This window comes from Dreissena polymorpha, chromosome 13 (assembly GCF_020536995.1).
Source record: "Dreissena polymorpha isolate Duluth1 chromosome 13, UMN_Dpol_1.0, whole genome shotgun sequence".
NCBI lineage: Eukaryota > Metazoa > Mollusca > Bivalvia > Myida > Dreissenidae > Dreissena > Dreissena polymorpha.
This window is the reverse complement of record NC_068367.1, coordinates 45,856,151-45,876,687: the sequence shown is the minus strand read 5'-3', so window position 1 is coordinate 45,876,687 and position 20,537 is coordinate 45,856,151. Positions and strand designations below refer to the sequence as shown.

Here is a 20,537-nt window from a genome sequence, read left to right as displayed (position 1 = left end):
TAAATTGATTCATAATGAAATGAAAATACACTTACTTAATAGTGAAATAAAATTCAAAAGTGCTGGATTTTTTTTATTTTAACAGTCATCTGTATTAAAAGTTCATATTGTTTAAGTACTTAATATTCTATAAATACTTAATTAATTGTGCAATATTGTTTTCAAATATTAAAAGTGACTGTACTCACCTGTTTAGTAATGTGTAGCCTACTATAACTCGCGAAAATGTATTGCATAAATTACTTCAATAAGTTTGAATACCCGATCACATTTTTTTTAAGTTAAATTCGTGAATGAATTGTTCTTTTAAAGATGCTTTTCTAATACGCTTTTGAGGTTTACATTTATTAAAAATACTTTTTTTGCAAGCGAAATATTTACGATTTGCTGCGATGACTACAGAGTCTTTCCATATCACAGCGCGTGCAGATTCCCGCCATACGTCAATCGGTTTCAATAAAACACGCATGGTACGTAAGTGTTTGCGTCTTATATACGTCCAGAAATACAGATACTATACATATTAAGATGTTAAGATTATTGATCGTTTTATTTCTAGAGTCCTAGCAACTTTACAAAGACTATGCATCCCTCTTCGAAAACACAAATTTGAAACTTGTAGCCGGTTATGCGTTGAAGCACACCTGAGACTGAGTAAGATTTAAAGGGGCCTTTTCACAGATTTTGGCATGTATTGAAGTTTGTCATTAAATGCCGTATATTTATAAATGTAAACATTTGATCTAAAAAATTCCAGTAAAAAAAAACAAGAATACAATTATTGAAGAAAGAAAAAAAGTGACCCTTGAAGAGAGATTATACGATTTTTTTATATGTGTTTAATTGTAATATATTGATAAAATATGTTACAATTACACAAAATAGGCAAGGATAATTATACTTAAAAGACAAATTTCATAAAATGCAGCTAAGACAAATAAGCAGATTGCCCCGAATTCGCTCCGAGCTGATTGTGACGAAGGTATTCCATACATATTTTCCAATAATGACCGAAGCATTCGTCTTTTAGTTAGTGTTTGTGTGTTGTATGAATAGATATTGTTGCAGGAATGTAAAATGAACTAAATTAAGATTCACATTGAACATGCATGGCGAAATTTGACATTTTTGATTCCAGAATTAAATATCTGGCTTATTTCGCATTTTTCGACACATGTTCTTCTTAACTTTTATTTTAATTTGTGGTTATCTCCGCCGTCCGTCCTGGTCACTATCTCCTCCTACACTATAAGCACTAGAACCTTGAACATTACACACATGGTAGCTATGAGCATATGTGCGACCCTGCACTATTTGGAATTTTGATGTGACCCTTGGGTCAAAAGTTATGGGGGTTGGGGTGGGCGGGGTCAGAGATTTTCACTCGCTTTTTTATGTTATTTTACATTAACTTCTTCATTTCTACACTGATTTACTTCAAATTGATACTGAACATCTCTTATGACAATACGGTCAATCTCAACTATGCATGGCCCCATTACCAACCCTGGGGCGCCCCGCCCACATAAACCACGCCCTCACAAAATTGCCTTTTACTATAATTTCTTCATTTTTACATCGATTCACTTGAAATTGATACTGAATCTCTCTTATGACAATACGGTCAATCTCAACTATGCATGGTCCCATTACCAACTCTGGGGCGCCACGCCCACATAGGCCACACCCACCCAAAATAGACCACGCCCACCCAAAATTGCCTTTTACTATAATTTCTTCATTTCTACACCGATTCACTTCAAAGTGATACTGAACGTCTCTTATGACAATACGGTCAATCTCAACTATGCATGGCCCTATTACCAACCCAGGGGCGCTCTGCCCACATAGGCCACACCCACCCAAAATTGCCTTTTACTATAATTTCTTCATTTCTACACGGATTCACTTCTAATTGATACTTAACTTCTCTTATGACAATACAGTCAATCTTAACTATGCATGGCCCCATTACCAACCCTGGGGCGCCCCGCCCACATAGGCCACACCCGCCCAAAATTGCCTTTTACTATAACTTCTTCATTTCTACACTGATTCACTTCTAATTGATACTGAACTTCACTTCTAATTGATACTGAACTTCTCTTATGACAATACAGTCAATCTCAACTATGCATGGCCCCATTACCAACCCTTGGGCGCCCTCTGCCGCGTCATTTCTAGTTTATATTGAAATATATGTTTAATAAGTGTTTTACACATTTTATATAAATTAATAAATATTTGACAAAATCGTATAATCTCGCTTTAAGGGGGCTTTAACCACTGACCCCTGGAGCCATGGAGCAAACGTCTACTTCTCTATCCACTAGGCCTTCGGCTCTCATACCATGAAATATGTATTTTAAGCTCACTTGAGCACAATGTGCTGATGATGAGCTTTTGTGATCACCTTTTGTCCGTCGTACATCGTGTATCGTCCGTACTCAACATTTTGCCTTGCGAACACTCTAGAGGCCACATTTATTGTCTGATCTGAAACTTTGTCAGAACATTTGTCCCATTAGTACCTCGACTGAGTTTGAAACTCGGTCATGCTGGGTTAAAAAGTAGGTCACTAGGTCAAATAAAAGAAAAATCTTGTTAACACTGTAGAAGTCACATTTGATGTCCAATCTTCATGTAACTTTGTCAAAATGTTTGTCTATATGATATGTTGGTTGAGTTCAAAAATGGTTCCGGTCCATTGAAAAAAATGGACGCCAGGGGGCGGGGCAGTATTCCTAATATGGCTATAGAGAAATCTTGTGAACACTCTAGAAGTCACAATTTTTGCCCAATCATCCTGAAACTGGATCAAAACATTGGTTAATTGATATCTCGGACGAGTTCAAAAATATTCCAGATCGGTGAAAAAACATGGATGCCAGGGGGCGGGGCAGTTTTCTCTATGTGTATATAGTGAAAACATGTGAACACTCTAGAAATAACATTTTTGGTCATTAATAATCATCATGAAATTTTGTCAGAACATGTGTTTTCTGGAAATGACAGTTGACTTAGAAAATGGTCCAGATTGGTGGAAAAACATGGCCGCCAGGGGGTGGGGCAATTTACTCTATATGTATATAGTGAAAACATGTCTAGTTGTGATAAGCCATAATGTTAAAGAAAGATAACCTGTACATATTACTTTCTAATAGTAAACTCCCTTGTATAAACCTGGGACTTTTTTCATAAAGTGTGGTGTACATTAAGACAGTAGTTTGCATGCAATTTAATAAACTTATGTCATAAAATAACTGTACATGTACTTATGCACTGTAGAGCCTTATCCGTGATCTTTATACTGATAAGCCAATTTAAGGTAAATAAAAAAAGTTTTTTTTTTTGAAAATGCAACATTTAGTTAGTTTCCCTATGCAGCTCTATGACTTAAAACTAGGTAAATATAATATTGACAGCTTGAAAACACTTAGTTATCAATTTTAAAGTATTTGGGAACATAAAATCAAATACACGAATTTCCCAATTTGAGGTTTTCACGACTCGTTTTTCCCCAATTTTCAGGTTTTCACGTCTCAATTTTTCCCAATTGGACCGGTACGGGTACTTTTCCCAATTAGACAAAAAAAAATCGCTGAACTCGTAACCGTCCCATGACCGGTTCAATTGCCTAAGCGAACAAGACAGAACTACCAGTCCACAGTTGTTTATAGTAAAACATTGTGAATACTTTAGTCACATGTTTAGTTCAACCTTAAGGTAGTGCACCTCTAATGATTTCCTGTGATTTCTTCGAAGGTTGAAGAGCCTACTATTAGGTGCCGTAGCCTAGTGGTTAAGGCGATAGACTAGTAATCTTTTGGGATATTCCCGCGCAGGTTCGAATCCTGCCGACGACGTATACTTTTTTGCGACGCGTTTTATTTATTTTCTAACGTAATTTGATTTAATATGGCATATAAGCTATATTTATTGTTAAATATGATGCAATTTTTATGCACATTCTTCAATTATTAAAATTAAAACAACGTTATGGCGAAATTGGGTGATTTACTGTTGAAAATACGAACCATGCATGTTGCATTTTTATTTTTATTTCAAAAAGTAAATGGTAAATCTGTCTACTTCTTGGTATTTTTGCTGTATATAGTGTTTCTATAAAAACTAAGTTTAAAATATGACTTAAATGATACTATTTTGAATTTTATGACACTTTGTTTTTAACCGACCCAATTTTTACTTGGCTGAAATCACTTACATTTCATGGCGCTCTTCCATAGATAAAAATTTGTAAAAAATAAATGTCTGTAAAAGAATACTTATTTCATCTTGTTTAAACTTTAAACACCTTTACAGCATCTGTACACACCAACTGCATGCCCGTATTTGGAAATTTGAATGAATTATGGAACTTTTATATACCCCAGGGGTGAAAATAAACTGGACAAAAGCCGAGCGTGGGGGTGGTTTTGAAAAAATCGGTATATTTTTTTTTAAAGCATGGAAAGCCTACCTACAAATTTGCATGTAGTTCAGTGAAATGATGCTGATTAAAAAAATAATTAATTAGATTATATTTGGATATGTGCCCATTAGAGGTGCGCTACCTTAATGACACTTGCTAAGCTTCACACATGGTGACAATCTTTTTGAGCATAATATTTTTACTCATGGTGAACTTTTGTGATCACCTGTTGTCAATTGTCTGTCTTCCGTTGTGTGTCATGAATATTTGCCTTGTTAACACTGTAGAGGCCACATTTATTGTTGGATGTTCATGAAACTTTGTCGCAAGATTTGTCCCAGTAATATCTTAATCGAGTTTAAAAATGGTGCCAACCTGTTGAAAAACATTTCCGCCATGGGGCTATTAGTAGTTCATTCTTCATGAAACTCGGTAAGAACATTTGTTCTATTGATATCTTGGGCTGCAAAGAACAGGTCATTGCTTTTTATCTCAGGTGAGTGACTTTGGGCCTTTCAGGCCCTCTTGTTTACTTTATAGAAGCAATCCTCGTAGAATAAAAAATTACAACGACAACAACAGAACTTTCCAAATTATGCAATAGTTTCGTGTTGCAACACTTGATAATTTTCAGGTTTTTAAATCGCCAAAAGATGCACATAATGGATATTTGTGAGCAAAAGCAAGGTAAATGCTGAGTATTACTGTTTCCTGGCAAATATCATAACTTCAAGGAAAATTTGAGAATCTGAAACAATTTTTTTCAATTTTGTCAATTTGCCAAAATGTGATAAGGCCCCTTTAAGATGTGTGGTGAGCACCCTATGTTCATCGTCGTACGTTGTGCGATGTTCATCGTCATCATGTGACTTGTTACCACTGTGAAAGCCACATTTTTCATACAAAATATGTCAGCATGTTAATCCGTGCGATATAGATCTAGTATCAAATATGCATCTTATACCAGGTCACATGGTCAAATCTTCGAAACAAAACAAACTTAGTCACCAATAATTTCTACATTATGTGTGAGCTCCAGCTAACACACACTTTGATTGATTGATTTTATAAGGTAAAAATATGAACATCACATAGTTACTGCATAATGCAGACAACATAAAATAAGTCATCACAGCAATATACATAGTAAACCATGGAATGCACACACAATACCAAGGATAACACAAAAAAGAGAAAAATGATTTTCACTTATTTCCATTGTGGTCCTTGATATTGGTGGCAGTAACCATGGAACAGTCATGTATTAAATATTTAATAATTTATATGTATCAAATATGTACTGTTTAATATATCAAGTATATTATTGATTAAGTTATGAACAAATATTATCACATGTTCATTATATCACAGAAGTTGCTTAAGGAAGTATCACACTGCATATGTAGTTAATAAAACACACTCTTGTAGCACATTAAAAGTTTGAGAATAAATATGAGATAATAAAACACACATTAGTAGCACACTAAAAGTTTGAGAATAACTATGAGATCCTTGCATCATAAGTCATAAGACTTAAAAATGTATTACAGTTTTTTAAAGAACATAAAATTCATACAAAAAATTGTACCACAGTCAAAACCGACCTAACAGACACCTGAATTTACCAGTCACCTGCTGACAACGGTCAGTATGGAATCCCCCTCGACGAAAAACACTCTATAGTACACTTAAATTTAACGACCACTTGTCCATAGCGGCCAACGGCCACTATATTCCACTCCGAAATTCATGTTTGACCTGAAATCAACAGTCACGCGTCAGTCATCTCGAGTTGCGAAAATGAAAAACACAGCACATCATGTGTCCGTCTATTTTGCGGTTAAAGCGTCTTATAGCGGTAATTGTCTTTGATATTATAAAAGCGGCCCGCTGCGAGTAAACAAATTATAAGATGTTGAGAAGGTTTCTTTTCCGGGGATAATTGTGGGGGTATCTTCAAAAGAAAATATGTCAGTGTTTGTGACACATTTACAGTAATTATCGCTTATTAAATGACCGCTAATTAGTACATTGTACTTACAACATTGAGTTTCGATTTAAAAATAACATTTTCTGACTTGTTTTTAGACTTGTATGGACGTGACGTCAACGGCACGTGACAAGCTTTATTTACTGAATGAACGAGATGTAAACAATTATAATAGGGTTGAAAACAAAATTGCTTTATATAACAATATGAAATTAAATCAATAAATAAGATATTTTTCTGTATTATTCAATATACACTCGTTGCAACGCTTTATAATTATCAGGATTTTAAATCGTCAAAATATGCATATAATGGCTATATTAGACCATGGTAACTGTTTAGTATTACTGTTTCCTCACAAATATCATAACTAAAACGATAATTTGCGAATCTGAAACAACTTGTTTCAATTTTGTCAATTTACCAAAACGTGAAAAGATCCCTTTAATAATGGAGTTATGGCCCTTTGTATTTTGAAAAAATGCTTTTTTGAGTGTCAAATATAACATTTAGTCTTTTTTGTGTCCAGAAGCATATTGGCCGGGGATGTCAATGCAACGAATTAGCTTGTTATACATCCTTTAAGGCCTCTAGAGGAGTTCTGTGCCGTTTCTTCAATGCCCCACAAGGATGCCGCAACGGGGCCCGCTGTAGATTTATCCACGACAACGATGCCCCTCCTTTTGTGCCTATCTGCAGATTTTACGGGTGAATGCAAAGATTTTATAATGTTAAAAATACCGGTAAATGTGTATTCTTTCTAAATTTCTCAAAAACGGCCGGTAAATGTGTATTCTTTCTAAATTTCTCAAAAACGGCACTTTCTCAATTGAGAAAAAAATATAAATATCTCCATTTCCTGTTAAAAAACATTTCATTTTGTTCGTGCTAATTTTTCCAAATTATTTTGGTATTGGTACTTTCCTCAATTGGGAAAAAAATCACTGTACAGAAACATGCTTGGTTTCATGACTTTGATGCTAACCATTCTGTGTGAGTATTTAAGCCATGTTTTGGAAAACTGGGTTGTTCAATATTGTCATTGTCTTATCAGGGAAAATTTTCCCCTTTAATGGTATTTTTAGCTCTACTGCCAAAGGCAAAAGAGCTTATGGGACGGCATGGTGTCTGTCGTGTCTGTCTGTGTGTTAGCCTTTTCTTGTTTATCCGATAAATTCCACAGTTTTCATACGATTCTTTTCAAACTTGTTCAGTGTCTTTATTTTAATGAGGACTCAAACACTATTTATTTCCAGGTCTCTGGGTCTAAGGTCAAGGTCATAGTGACTCGAAATAGTATAATTGTTTCTGGATGATAACTCATGAATGCTTAGGCCTAGGATCATGAAACTTCATAGGTTCATTGATCATGATTGGCTGATGACCCCTTTTGATTTTCAGGTCACTAGGTCAAAGGTCAAGGTCACAGTGACTTGAAATAGTAAAATGGTTACTTTTTCTTGTTTATTCGATTAAGTCCACAGTTTTCATCTGATTCTTTTCAAACTTGTTCAGTGACTTCATACAGTGACTCGAAATTGTAAAATGGTTCCGGGATGATAACTCAAGAATGCTTAGGCCTAGGATCATGAAACTTCATAGTTACATTGATCATGACTGGCAGATGACACCTATTGATTTTCAGGTCACTAGGTGAAAGGTCAAGGTCACATTGACTCGAAACAGTAAAATGGTTTCTGGATGATAACTCAAGAAAGCTTACGCCTAGGATCATGAAACTTCATAGGTACAATGATCATGACTGGCAGATGACCCCTATTAATTTTCAAGTCAAAGGTCAAGGTCACAGTGACTCAAAACAGTAAAATGGTTTCCGGATGATAACTCAAGAATCATAAGGCCTAGGATCAAGAAACTTTATAGGTACATTGATCATGACTTGCAGATGACCCCTATTAATTTTCAGGTCACTAGGTCAAAGGTCAAGGTCACAGTGACAAAAAACGTATTCACACAATGGCTGCCACTACAACTTACAGCCCATATCGGGCATGTTTTACAAACAGCCTTTGTTTAAAAAGAGCAATATCGAAGCAATAAGTCCAGAATTACTTCCCCATGAATATGAGAAAATTTTGAAAATCCCGCTTGTTTACGCAATTAATTCAAAAGTTTTCATCCAAGTTTTTCCAAATTTGCACAGTATCTTTATATCAATGAGGACTTGAACCCTATTGAATATGAGCAGTATCGAAGAAATAAGTACACAATAATCTTCCTTGAATTTGAGAAAATTCTCCTTGTTTGCGCGATTAAGTACACAGTTTCCATCTTATTCTTTCCAAACTTGCACAGTGTTTATAGCAGTAGAGTGATTCAGGCCCTCATGGGCCTCTTGTTAGTTTAATTAAAGGATCTCTAGCTATTTAGCGAAATTCCGGTTTAGGTGGAAAGTGCTGTCCCTGACTAGCCTGTGCTGACTGTGCTGTCCCTGACTAGCCTGTGCTGACTGTGTTGTCCCTGACTAGCCTGTGCTGACTGTGCTGGCTAATCTGGGGACCATTACATTTTGTTATTGGGTAAATAACTGTGTATACCAGTGACAGACAATGGTTTCACCCAACAGCTTAAAAGAAAACATGTACAGAAGTAATTAGAAATAATTATTGGCGTGTTATTTATAAGCACATGCTACTATATATATTGTTTGAAACGTTTGAAGCTATGCACATTGAAAACCAGTATATTATGGTAAATGCAATATTTTTGTCTCTAAAGTTTCGGACACCTGTATTAAATAAAATTGTATCTTCATTTCTGTACATTTTTAAAAAATTATTTGTATGTGTCTCAAAACTTAGTTATTACGGTAAGCATAAATCATATTAAGAATAAAAGTTAGGTCATGAAGTATAATGATAAATAATACCATATAATAGTGAATACTATAGCAGTTAAAGAGCTGTGAGGAAAACAACTCTGACTTATGAAGATGCTCATCTTTAACCCTTTCCCACTCGGGCGCAAAGTGAAAATTGCTGTATGCAAATAGCATAAAACCAGAACAGCATGCAAGTAACCCGCAGTCTGTTCAGGTTTAATGCTGATTGCTGCTCATTAGTATCTAAGGTTTGGAGATGAAGCCTTGAAACTTCAATCTAGTAAGAGAGGTCTCAAATTAAAAATAACTTTCTAGGGACTACAAATACATGAAATTACATATCTAAGTGGTCAACTTTAAAGGTTTAAAGGAACTGTAACATACACTGACAGAAAGTTTCTCGGCACAGGTTACCGAAGGGTTGCAGGTACGGGGACCACTGCATGTACCAACATGACAAGTCAGAGATGGAAGATGTAAGCAGGCAGGTCAGTGTAAGTGTTTGATTAAGCGTGTTAAGTATGTACAGTGTGTTTTGATGTCCCCCACCACTATAGTGGGTGACATATTGTTTTTGCCCTGTCTTTTGGTTGGTTGGTTGGTCTGTTGGTTTGGTCAAACTTTAACATTTGCCATAACTTTTGCAATATTGAAGATAGCAACTTCATATTTGGCATGCATGTGTATCTCATGGAGCTGCACATTTTGAGTGGTGAAAGGTCAAGGTCATCTTTCAAGGTCAAAGGTAACAAGAGATATCTTTAAAAAAGATATACGGCATTGATTGTGGTCGATGTTTATGAACGATCAAAAGTTATCTCTATGAGATAAAAAGTAGCAGATGCCTTTTTTCTGCGCAGTTCTTAGCTCCATCACAAGCAAATCAATTACGGGGTGTTGCGCCAGATTTCGTGGCTTATTTTTTTTCTTTATGTGATATTATTACTCAGATATCTATATTTACAGAATAGAAAAACACAAGAAACATGAAAATAAACGAGTGCATATTGGTCAGCCGGCAATACTCAAATCTTATTTAATTGCATAATTATAGTATTGTGAATTATTGTGCTCATGCTTAATAAACTGGTCTAAATGGATAAATATTTCTAATTAATTTTATCAAAATTGGTCCTTATCATGCAAATGTTGAAAACATATTAAAAATCGATGATTGACATACCACAATAATATCGCCGAATATCTTTATTTAGTATCTTTCTGATCAAAACAGACTTCAAGTGCACAAAGTTTATGAGACGGCGTTTATATAAAGATTTCTGTAACTGACCGCAAACTGACCTTGATACCTTGCGGATTGGAATGCAATGCATTAAAGTAAGGTAACAATTCTGCTGCTGAAACGATGGCTTGTTTACGCCAACTGTACACGACCAAGGCAACAGCTGTGCCTAAAATATTGATATATCTACAAAGCGACTAAATGAACTATTTATTCCATCAGACAAAAATAGCATAGATTCCAATTTTTTCCTTCAATGAAAACATCGCAACCCCTTCTGCGAACTCCGGTGATGAACTGTATATAAACTCTGACTTTCAAACACTGGCCGCGAAATGACCCAAAACCTCGCGGGTTGAAATGCAATGCAAGTAAGTACTAAATATGAGAATATAGCCTTTAGTATAAACGCTTTTGCGCTGGTAATTCTCTGAAAATAAAAGGTGAACGCACAAACTGTATTTATGTCGAAAATTGATTGTAAAACTGTTCTATCTATTGAGCCTTTTCATTAGAGATAAAATTGATTCATGCAGTAAAACAGTGTTACAAAGACGCGGATATGTTTCCAATGTTCTGGTGTTATACTCAAATCAGCCAATGGAATAAATGAAGTGTATTCATTCGTACCTAGCCGTGGGAAATTTTATTTGAATATTATTGGACACTTACAAAGGTCAAGTCAGGGTGAAAGATGGCTTAATACAGCTTACGCCGAAAAAAAACAACAAAAAACAAAACTTTAACCCTACATTTAAGTTTGGCAATAACTTTTGAAATATTGAACATAGTAACTTGATATTTGGCATGCATGTGTATCTCATGGAGCTGCACATTTTGAGTGGTGAAAGGTCAAGGTCATCCTTCAAGGTCAAAGGTAAAAAAAAAGTGGCGCATAAGGGGGCATTGTGTTTCTGACAAACACATCTCTTGTTTTAGTTAAAAATTGGGTCGGGTATTCGGCCACACTCCCAATAGAAAAAAAGTTTATATTTTTCCAAAAGGGGACCTAAACATTTCCAATTCAAGATTGCCAAAAATAGATTTCAACATATTGTCCATCTCCCATCCAGCCATATCAGTTCAACCTTATGTAAGACACTTCTATTCTAAATTTGAAGCATGTTTTAGGGAAACAGCAACAACACTAATTATTCCCCCCCTGCGAAGAAGAGGGGGTATATTGCTTTGCACATGTCGTTCGGTCGATCTGTCGTTCACCAAATGGTTTTCGGATGATAACTCAAGAATGCTTAGGCCTAGGATCATTAGGTACATTAATCATGACTGGCAGATGACCCCTATAGATTTTCAGGTCACTCGGTTAAAGGTCAAGGTCATAGTGATTCGAAACAGTTAAATGGTATCTGGATAATAACTCAAAAATGCTTAGGCCGAGGATCATGAAACTTCATAGGTACATTGATCATGACAGGCAGATGACCCCTATTGATGTTCAGGTCACTAGGTGAAAGGTCAAGGTCATAGTGATTCTAAACAGTATAATGGTTTCTAAAGTATTCACACAATGGCTGCCACTACAACTGACAGCCCATTTTGGGAGGCATGTGTGTTCTACAAACAGCCCTTGTTTCCCAATTAAGGTCAAAACACTGCAAATTTGTCTAATTCAAAGGGACCTGGCCCCATTCCCAAAATGTTGAAAAACACGCACTGATGTATGCCTCTTAATAGTAGAAGATAACTTATAAGTATGTTTTATTGAAATTTGGATAGAATCGATGTTTAGTTTGGATTAAACATTTTAGCCATGTGTTATCCAATTGCAGGCAGATGTCTTACAAAAACTAGAAAATCTCTCCCTCAAAGGGAGTGATGACTTAATGAAGCAATCATGTCCTATCCTTGACCTTCCAGACTTCGATCCAGATGAAGTTAGTCTTGACCCAGAAGGTTCGTTTTTACTTTGCAGCCCTGATTTCACCAAGTTCGCATATTGAAGAGCACAATCCACTCTGTAGGGTTGGCCACTCTAACACAATTTTTCTGTAACCACTATTGAAATAAAATGTGATCATACACCATCAGCAGATCAGCCATCGCCATTCATGTATTGTTTAAAAAATGTGATTGTGTTCCCATAAACAAAGCAGGCCGGGGGGGAGGGGGGGGGGGGGTTGCTTAAGAAGGAAAAAAAGCCCTTCAAACTATTCATTTAGTTTCAGTGGACAGCCTGATGTTCACTGGTCAACTGAAATACGACAGTTCGGTGCTCGGCAGAACCAAGTGGAAGCACGGGACTCTGAAGATGTTCCGGGACGAGAACTCGTGGTGGTTGGGCCTGCATTTCGATTACCTTGATGATAGGGATGACTGCAAACCAGTTCTCACCATAGAGGTAGGGCATGGGCTTTCTGTGTGATAATTTAAGGTTTTCAACCTCGCAACATTAAGTTGATTGCCCTATTCAGGTCGATGGCTTGAACCAAGGTTTAAATAATATTGACAACTTGTAAACACATAAAGTAAAAGTCAAAGGTCAAATATATGGCTTCAAAGCGTCGCAGTAGGGGACATTGTGTTTCTGACAGACTCATCTCTTGTTTCTTTATAAAGTACTGGAAAATGGCACTTTCCTAATTGAGAAACAACTAGAAATTTCCCAATAGCTGTCAACAAATTTCCCAATTGAAGGTTTAAAAAAAATGTGTTTTTTGTTTAAGAATAGCATGCAACATTTAGTAAGTTTTTTATGCAGCCCTATGGCTTAAACCTAAGTAAATATAATATTGACACCTTGGCAACACAATTTTAAAGTATTTTTGAGCAAAAATTCATCAACAATTTTACAATATGATGACTACACTACACACATTTTCCCAATTTTAGGGTTTGTCACGCAAATTTTTCCCCAATTTACTGGTACTTTTCAATATTGAGGAAAAAAAATCGCTGTACTGTAAAATGCAGTATTCCTGATATGACTTTGTCAATTCAGTTGGAGTGCAGTATGTTGAAGCGTGTGGTCTGCAAGTTGTCAGGGGTTACCATATACTGTCAATACGAAGGAGCCGAATGCATCATCGACTATCGACCCTCAGTGGCAGCCAACGTACAAGGGATATATGCTGTATTTGCAGATATCATCCACCCTGATGTCGAAGGTACTAGTTAGATTATCTCATAATCTTCGTCCATGGTCCCGTCCGGGATATAGGTCACAAGCCAGCCTCCTCCAAGAGTTTAGATTAGCATTACATATGAGCCCATGTCTGAGAACACTTGCATTAACCCTTTGAGCGCTGGAACCGGATTTTGAAGGCCTTTGCAAACAGTTTGGATCCAGATGAGACGCCACAGAACGTGGCGTCTCATCTGGATCCAAACTGTCTGCTATTCTGATAGTATTCTTTGAAAAAAATCGAAGAAAATGCTAATTTTAGAAATTCAGCAGATGACATTTTTGCAGACGACAAATTTCCCAGCATGCAAAGGGTAAATGCATGTGCATAAAGTCCGTTTCCAGGGACAACACTTTCAGCCTAAACTGGATTTTCGCTTAGATGAAACTTTATTTATTCTGCCTGTCCGTCCGTCCGTCTGTCCGTGCGTCCATCAAACTGGATTCTACCATTATTCCAAAATGTACTTAGATGTATCTTTGTATCTTATAAAGGTCATTATGATGAGTTTTATTTTGTCATCAGCAGTCAAGCACCTGGTCAAGTGTACAAAACTGATTTTTTTGTCCCCCACCACTATAGTGAGGACATATTTTTTGTTGCCCTGCCTGTTGGTTTGTTTGTGGGTTTGTTTGTTTGCAGCAACTTTAACAATTGCGATAACTTTTGCAATATTGAAGATAGAAACTTCATGTTTGGCACAGGGTTCTCAATAACGTTTGAGCCAACAGGCCAAAATGTGAAACCAACAGGCCTTTAAGGTGGCATGCTCCCCCATACAATTTTAAATTTGACCACTTGATTTACTGCATTTTGGGCCATTTTATGGCTATTTTGATGGTCAACCAGGCACTTAAATTTGAGCATTTTTTTGTGCATTTTATGAATTTAGCTTTTTTAACTAACAAAAGATAAATGAAAAAAGCTCTTTATTACTTTTGTAAAATTTTAACTCATATATCTGGACATTAACTAATCATCCCAGTCACCATTACTGTCATCAGATTCACAGCCACTTCACAGTTCAGCATCTAATAGTATATCTTTAATGACAGACCTTATCTCACCTCTTGCGTTGCAGATAGACATTTCCTGAGTCTCTGTTTGAACACTCACACTTTTTGGAGTGCTCTGATCAACAGCTGAATACTTCCCCTATTTCTTTGTATAATTTTTTTTGAAGCCACCTTTTCACAGCCTTTTTAGCTCAGCTGAGCACAACGTGCTCATGGTGAGCTTTTGGGATCGCCTTTTGTCCTTCGTCCGTCCGTCGTGCGTCGTCAACATTTTACCTTGTGAACACTCTAGAGACCACATTTCTTATCCGATCTTCATGAAACTTGGTAAGAACATTTGGACGATGATACCTCGACCGAGTTCGAAACTGGGTCATGCTGGGTCAAAAACTAGGTAAAAAAATAGAAAAACCTTGTGAACACTGTAGAAGTCACATTTGATGCCCAACCTTCATGTAAATTTTGCCAAAATGTTTGTCTTAATGATATGTTGGTTAAGTTCAAAAATTGTTCCCAGAGTCCAGATAAGGGCCGTACAGCCGTAAATACGCCTTTTTCATGAAGATTTACGCATTTATTTTTATAAACTGGACATACAATTACGACATTAATATCCATTTTACGCATTTACGAAAAAAATCTGGCCGTACTGATACGTCTGCGTCAGCGCGGCGTGATTTGTTGGTCTCTAACCTAACGGCGCTTTTTGTTAATTTCAATTACCGAAAAGTTGTAGACTGGGTTCATATATTATTGTCTATTCTGTCGCGTGATTTCCTGTAACTTCTAAATCCGTCAAAAACGATATGTCTGCGCGCATACTCAAACCCGGTTGAGTCGCGGGTCGTTTTGACTCGCGGTATTTCATTAGTGCCCTCTGGATTGTGTTTGTAAACAAACCTGCGTGACCTACCTTTGAAATCTGACAGAAAACATCTTTTGCTGCCAGTATGAATAGATTTTTGGTAAGTAACTACCCAAAAACGATTTAAAACATCATTTTAAACCAAAATTATGTAAAAATCCATGTTAAAATGAAATTTCCCTTTCAACTTTTTCACTTTTTAAGATCGTCTGCTTGCGGTTGCTTAGGTCAGACACTACCAATATATTATTCTCTTTGTGAAGGGGTTACACACCACTGATTTTTTAAAATTATTTCGATAGGTCAGGCTCTTAAGCAGAAGAATGAATGAACAAGAACAGTTATTTGAATATTGAGAATTAAAATTAGACACTGCTTGAACATACCTGTGATATTTATTTTATTTGATGTCTTAAATTCCATATGTCCTACTTGTTATATACGTTATTGATTGTTACTTTGAATGGTATGTCAGATCTTTATGTTTATTCATGTTAAATTTTATATAAGTGTCGTTTAACCTATTTACCGCGAGTCAACCGGGAGGGAAAATAAACAACAATGGCGGACAGTGGTGTTGTTTTTGTTGATGCCGCAGTTAAAATTGAAGGATTTTCGTCATAAAAAGGCTATTTTCCAATGAAGTTAAGTCAGATATGTTTGTCTTATAAATTATTTATCTGATATTTGAAGATGGTTTCTAGACGCAAATGAATATTTCTTAAGTACCGCGACTCACCCGGGTTGCAGGCCAATTGAATGCCGGCTTAACCGAAAGTGGCTCAAAACAACACTTTGTTGTCATATAATGACTACATACGGTGTCTTCTAACCATCCTGACATTAAATCTGTTAACCCAGAAAATAACATTGTCGCCCCGATATTAAACGATTTGATTGCATCGGTGGCTTAAAACGTTAGAAAACACGATAGGAAATGGATGAGACAGTGAAATATGTGTTCATTTACTTAGCTTACTAATTGGCTTGTGTTTTCTTGTCAAGAAAAATGAAGAAATAGTATTAGTCATGAGTTTTAATGTGTAGTTGTATTAGCGTCATAATTCAGAATGGAAAACCTAATACAGTAACTGTTTAAGAAGCTACATATGTTTATTATAATTGCTGCAAATGTTTCTGTAAAGTCAGTTATACACCCTTTAATATCCAAGAACACAGATAGTACAGTACTACCTGTATTTTTGGATATGGTAGTACAGGTACTAATTGATTTTAAGCGTTACTCCTTTTCTTTCTGCCAGTGGCAGTACCGTTACTAATTTCACAAATCCTTATCTGGAGCTCTGATTGTTCCGATCCGTTGAAAAACATGGCCACCAGGGGGCGGGGCAGTATTTCTTATATGGCTTTATAGAAACCTTGTGAACACTCTAGAAGGCACATTTTTTGCCCAATTATCATAAAACTTGGTCAAAACATTGGTTTTATTGATATCTCGGATGAGTTCGAAAATGGTCCAGATCGTCGAAAAAACATGGCCGCCAGGGGGCAGTTTTTTCTATATGTATATAGTGAAAAAAATTGAACACTAGAAGTCACGTTTTTGGTCCAATCTTCATGAAATTTGGTCAGAACATTTGTTTACTGGATACGACGGTTGAGTTTGAAAATGGTTCAGCTTGGTAAAAAAACAAGGCTGCCATGGGGGGGGGGGGGTCTTTTTCCTTATATAGTAAAAAAGCTTGTGAACACTCTAGAAGTCACATTTTTTGCCTAATCATCATGAAATTTGGTCTAAACATTGGTTATGTGGATACCTCGGACGAGTTTGAAAATAGTCGTGAACATTTGAAAAACTTGGCCATAATAACAGAGGATTATTATGTTGATGATTGGTTGGGGATAAAGTGCAACAAACGTATTTTTGCCATCTGATAACCCTTTATTAAATAATCTCAAAATTTTAAGTAGTAATATTGATTTCACAGAAAATTGACATGACGCCACCTGTTAATCAAATCCTTATCTAAGAATTGATCTACCAATCAGCCATAGATTAATCGGACGCGCGAGTTAGCAAGGAGCTGTCCGCCATTTTCTAGAGAAGCCATGTCTAGGTTTACTTTTATTTCAACGAGTTTCTTTTGTTTTCCTCTTTAAAAAACATAGATTAAAAATGGTTAATCGGTGTCAATGGGTATCATGTAACTTGGACAATTGATATCCTAAAAGATAAGTTGGTGGCATTGAATTTATATCGTTTCCAAAGCCGAAAAGAGATCTTGAGAAGTGTAATAGATGAATAAAGGCATGCGGTCGTCCCCACGAACAACTGAATGTCAACACTGTCAAAGACAATTACAATATCTTATTCTCGAATATACTAGCAGATTTAAATAGTTTGTGTTATAGATCTTATCATCACATAATAGTTCATGTTTTTTTAAATAGTTTTATCAGTTACTATGTGATTAATAGAAGCAAGGTGTATCTGCATTTCTTTAAGAGAAATAAAACCCATCATGAAGCCTAATTTTAGCTGTGTTTTATTACTCTGATAGTAATGCACTTTATTGTCATTATACATGTTATTAGAAGGTGACACGTTATATCTGATCTTAATATCGGTATCTACACATGTGCAGACATATGGTGTCACCAATGAACGCTTTTAATCCACACTTGGAGATCAAATGCCTAGTTCTTTTTTCAACGAGTTTCGTTTATTTTGTTCGAAAAAAAAAACGGAAATGAAATATGGCAAAAACGGTGTAAATAGGGTTAATGTAACTCTGACATTCGTTATCCAGAAAGTTAAGTTAGATTAATTAAATTTATACCATTTCCAACGCGCAAATGCGGTCTTGATAAGAGCAAGTGGAAGCGTCAATGGTTAAAATTACCAAGATCCCCCTTATAGATCATTAATTTATTTCAAAAACTGGAAATGTCATATACGAAATAACTAAGCATTATTAAGAATAATTTAAATCACGTGTTCATGTAAAATAATAGAGAATATTGGTACCCACTTTGCGTAACTTAACGAAATCCCCTTTATAAATCGAGGTTGTTAGTGTGTCAGAAACAAGTGAAAACCATTTTATGTTACTATTTAATAAAAACGTATCGATAAATGCCATTGTATAAGAGTTATTATTACTGATATAACCAATAAATGCGGTAACTTGGGGGAAGTCGGTACATGCGCGAGCGTTTGATACGGGTAGCTTTACCGAATTCCCCTTCATACAACGCTACTTTATATCAGACAATGACCAAACTTATTGTTTTGTCTTGCACTGTCAATTATAGTGATTGATAAATGTTCCATATGCAATGTCTAATATTATTAATATCACTTTTATACGTGATAACATGGGGGATTCTGACTTGGTGTCAGAAAGCGTGTAAAACTTCACAGAAATCACAGTTTTAAAGCGCTAATTCGTATCAAATACACGGGGGGATGTTTCGTTAATAGTTTCGTAAATAACATGGGTAAATACCGGTGAAGACGTGTTAATTTATTGCTAATACCACCAATACAGGTAGTAACAGGTTCGATTTCGTTAAGCGTGCAAGCGTATGAGAGCGTGTTTCATGTACCGAAAAACCCGTTATAAATAGCTGATGTTCTCTATAAACATATTTTTTTTGCACTTGCAGAATACCTACATGACACAAGTGTTATATGGTGTCAAAAAGTCCATAAACATCATCCGGAATATCGCGTAAATCTATATGCAGTCTATAGGCAAAGAAGCCATTTGGGTGTTAGCTTGTCTAGGTTTGCTACCCGCTGAGCCACGTGATTAAGTGGGCGGAGCGATCATCGTCCAGGCGTCATGTCAATTACTTAGGGGCGAAACAACTGTATATAACAGTTTAGAGTCAGGCCCCAAATTCCTGTGCTGGCCACTTTTCACACATTTTGTTGCATGTAATTTAATGACCGCAGACCAATGAAATAACCATTAGCCACAGCAGGTACCTCATTATCTCTGACAGTTGCTTGATGCCAAACCCCTTGTTTACAGCCCTTTGCAGTGAACATCAATTGCTATACAGTGGTATCAATATAGAGATAAACACATAAATACATCTGTCTGGCATTTATTTTCATATAAAAATCAGCATGCTGACTGCATAAAAAGAACAGATAACAACATTGAAGCAAGCTCTTGAAATAGCAAAATTATGTTCTTATATATTTCCAAGAAATGTTTATACATAGAATATATATAAATCTAATGAGCATGATATTTCATATTTCTTATCTTTAAGTACAGTGATGCCTGATTGAACTTACTCAATATGGCTATTATTTAACTTATAACTATCACAAAGTCCCAGTGTATATTATGAATAGCAAGAAGAAAAAGTAAAGATATGTACGTAAAAATATCCTTTACAGCTTAGGCAACAACTGTTGTCAAAATTCTATTATATTGATCAATAAAAAATAGATTGAAATATTCTCCACATTTACTGTTGAACATTTATTGACAAAAAACTATCGTGTCTACATGTACACATATCATATCACAGATATACTTTGTTCAAGAATTAAAGAGATAGAGAAAATGTACTTAAAACCAACTATTTGCGATACTTATGATATTAAATGCAGCTTGTATTTGAGAATAAATTTCACAATTAAAATGCATTTTAGTTTTGCATTGGTTGTAAATAAAGAGTAGAAGCGTAGAGGAATTTTTTACCAACAACACTTACAAATGTGAATAATTAACACAAATTAAATGAAGTATGAAATTTCATTTAAAATCATAAATACAGATTGATATACAAAAGTCATGTAGGCCTACATGGATGATATGTGAAAAACAGTATTATGTGAAAGTCAGAAATACCATTATTTTAATTAATTTAATATACAGACGTACGTCATGTACATGTATGATATGTGAAATGCAGTATTACTTGAAAATCAGAGTATAATTGTTCTCAATAACTTTGGATGGAAAAACAGTGAAAACGTATTTTAATAATAGAGCACACTAAGTCTGTACTACCGCCTGTCT

The 20,537-nt window shown here is 35.7% G+C and overlaps 1 protein-coding gene and 1 non-coding gene across 7 annotated transcripts in view; both read left to right on the top strand.

The window, feature by feature from the left end:
* Window positions 1-20,537, top strand: part of LOC127854996 (uncharacterized) — a 32,766-nt gene that overhangs the window by 233 nt on the left and 11,996 nt on the right. Inside the window, exons 2-7 of one of the 6 annotated variants that reach the window (XM_052390228.1) lie at window positions 370-470; window positions 7,009-7,130; window positions 9,674-9,752; window positions 12,298-12,421; window positions 12,694-12,866; window positions 13,467-13,632. In XM_052390228.1, coding sequence (XP_052246188.1) covers window positions 393-470; window positions 7,009-7,130; window positions 9,674-9,752; window positions 12,298-12,421; window positions 12,694-12,866; window positions 13,467-13,632 — 742 coding nt within the window. In that variant the 5' untranslated portion in view covers window positions 370-392. Of the gene's footprint in view, window positions 1-369; window positions 471-6,552; window positions 6,753-7,008; window positions 7,131-9,673; window positions 9,759-10,857; window positions 10,879-12,297; window positions 12,422-12,687; window positions 12,867-13,466; window positions 13,633-20,537 lie in introns of those variants that run through there. The other 5 variants (XM_052390226.1, XM_052390227.1, XM_052390225.1 and 2 more) reach the window with 5 other exon arrangements.
* Trnat-agu (transfer RNA threonine (anticodon AGU)) lies at window positions 3,785-3,866 on the top strand. Its single transcript has one exon. It is a non-coding gene; the product is annotated as a tRNA-Thr (tRNA).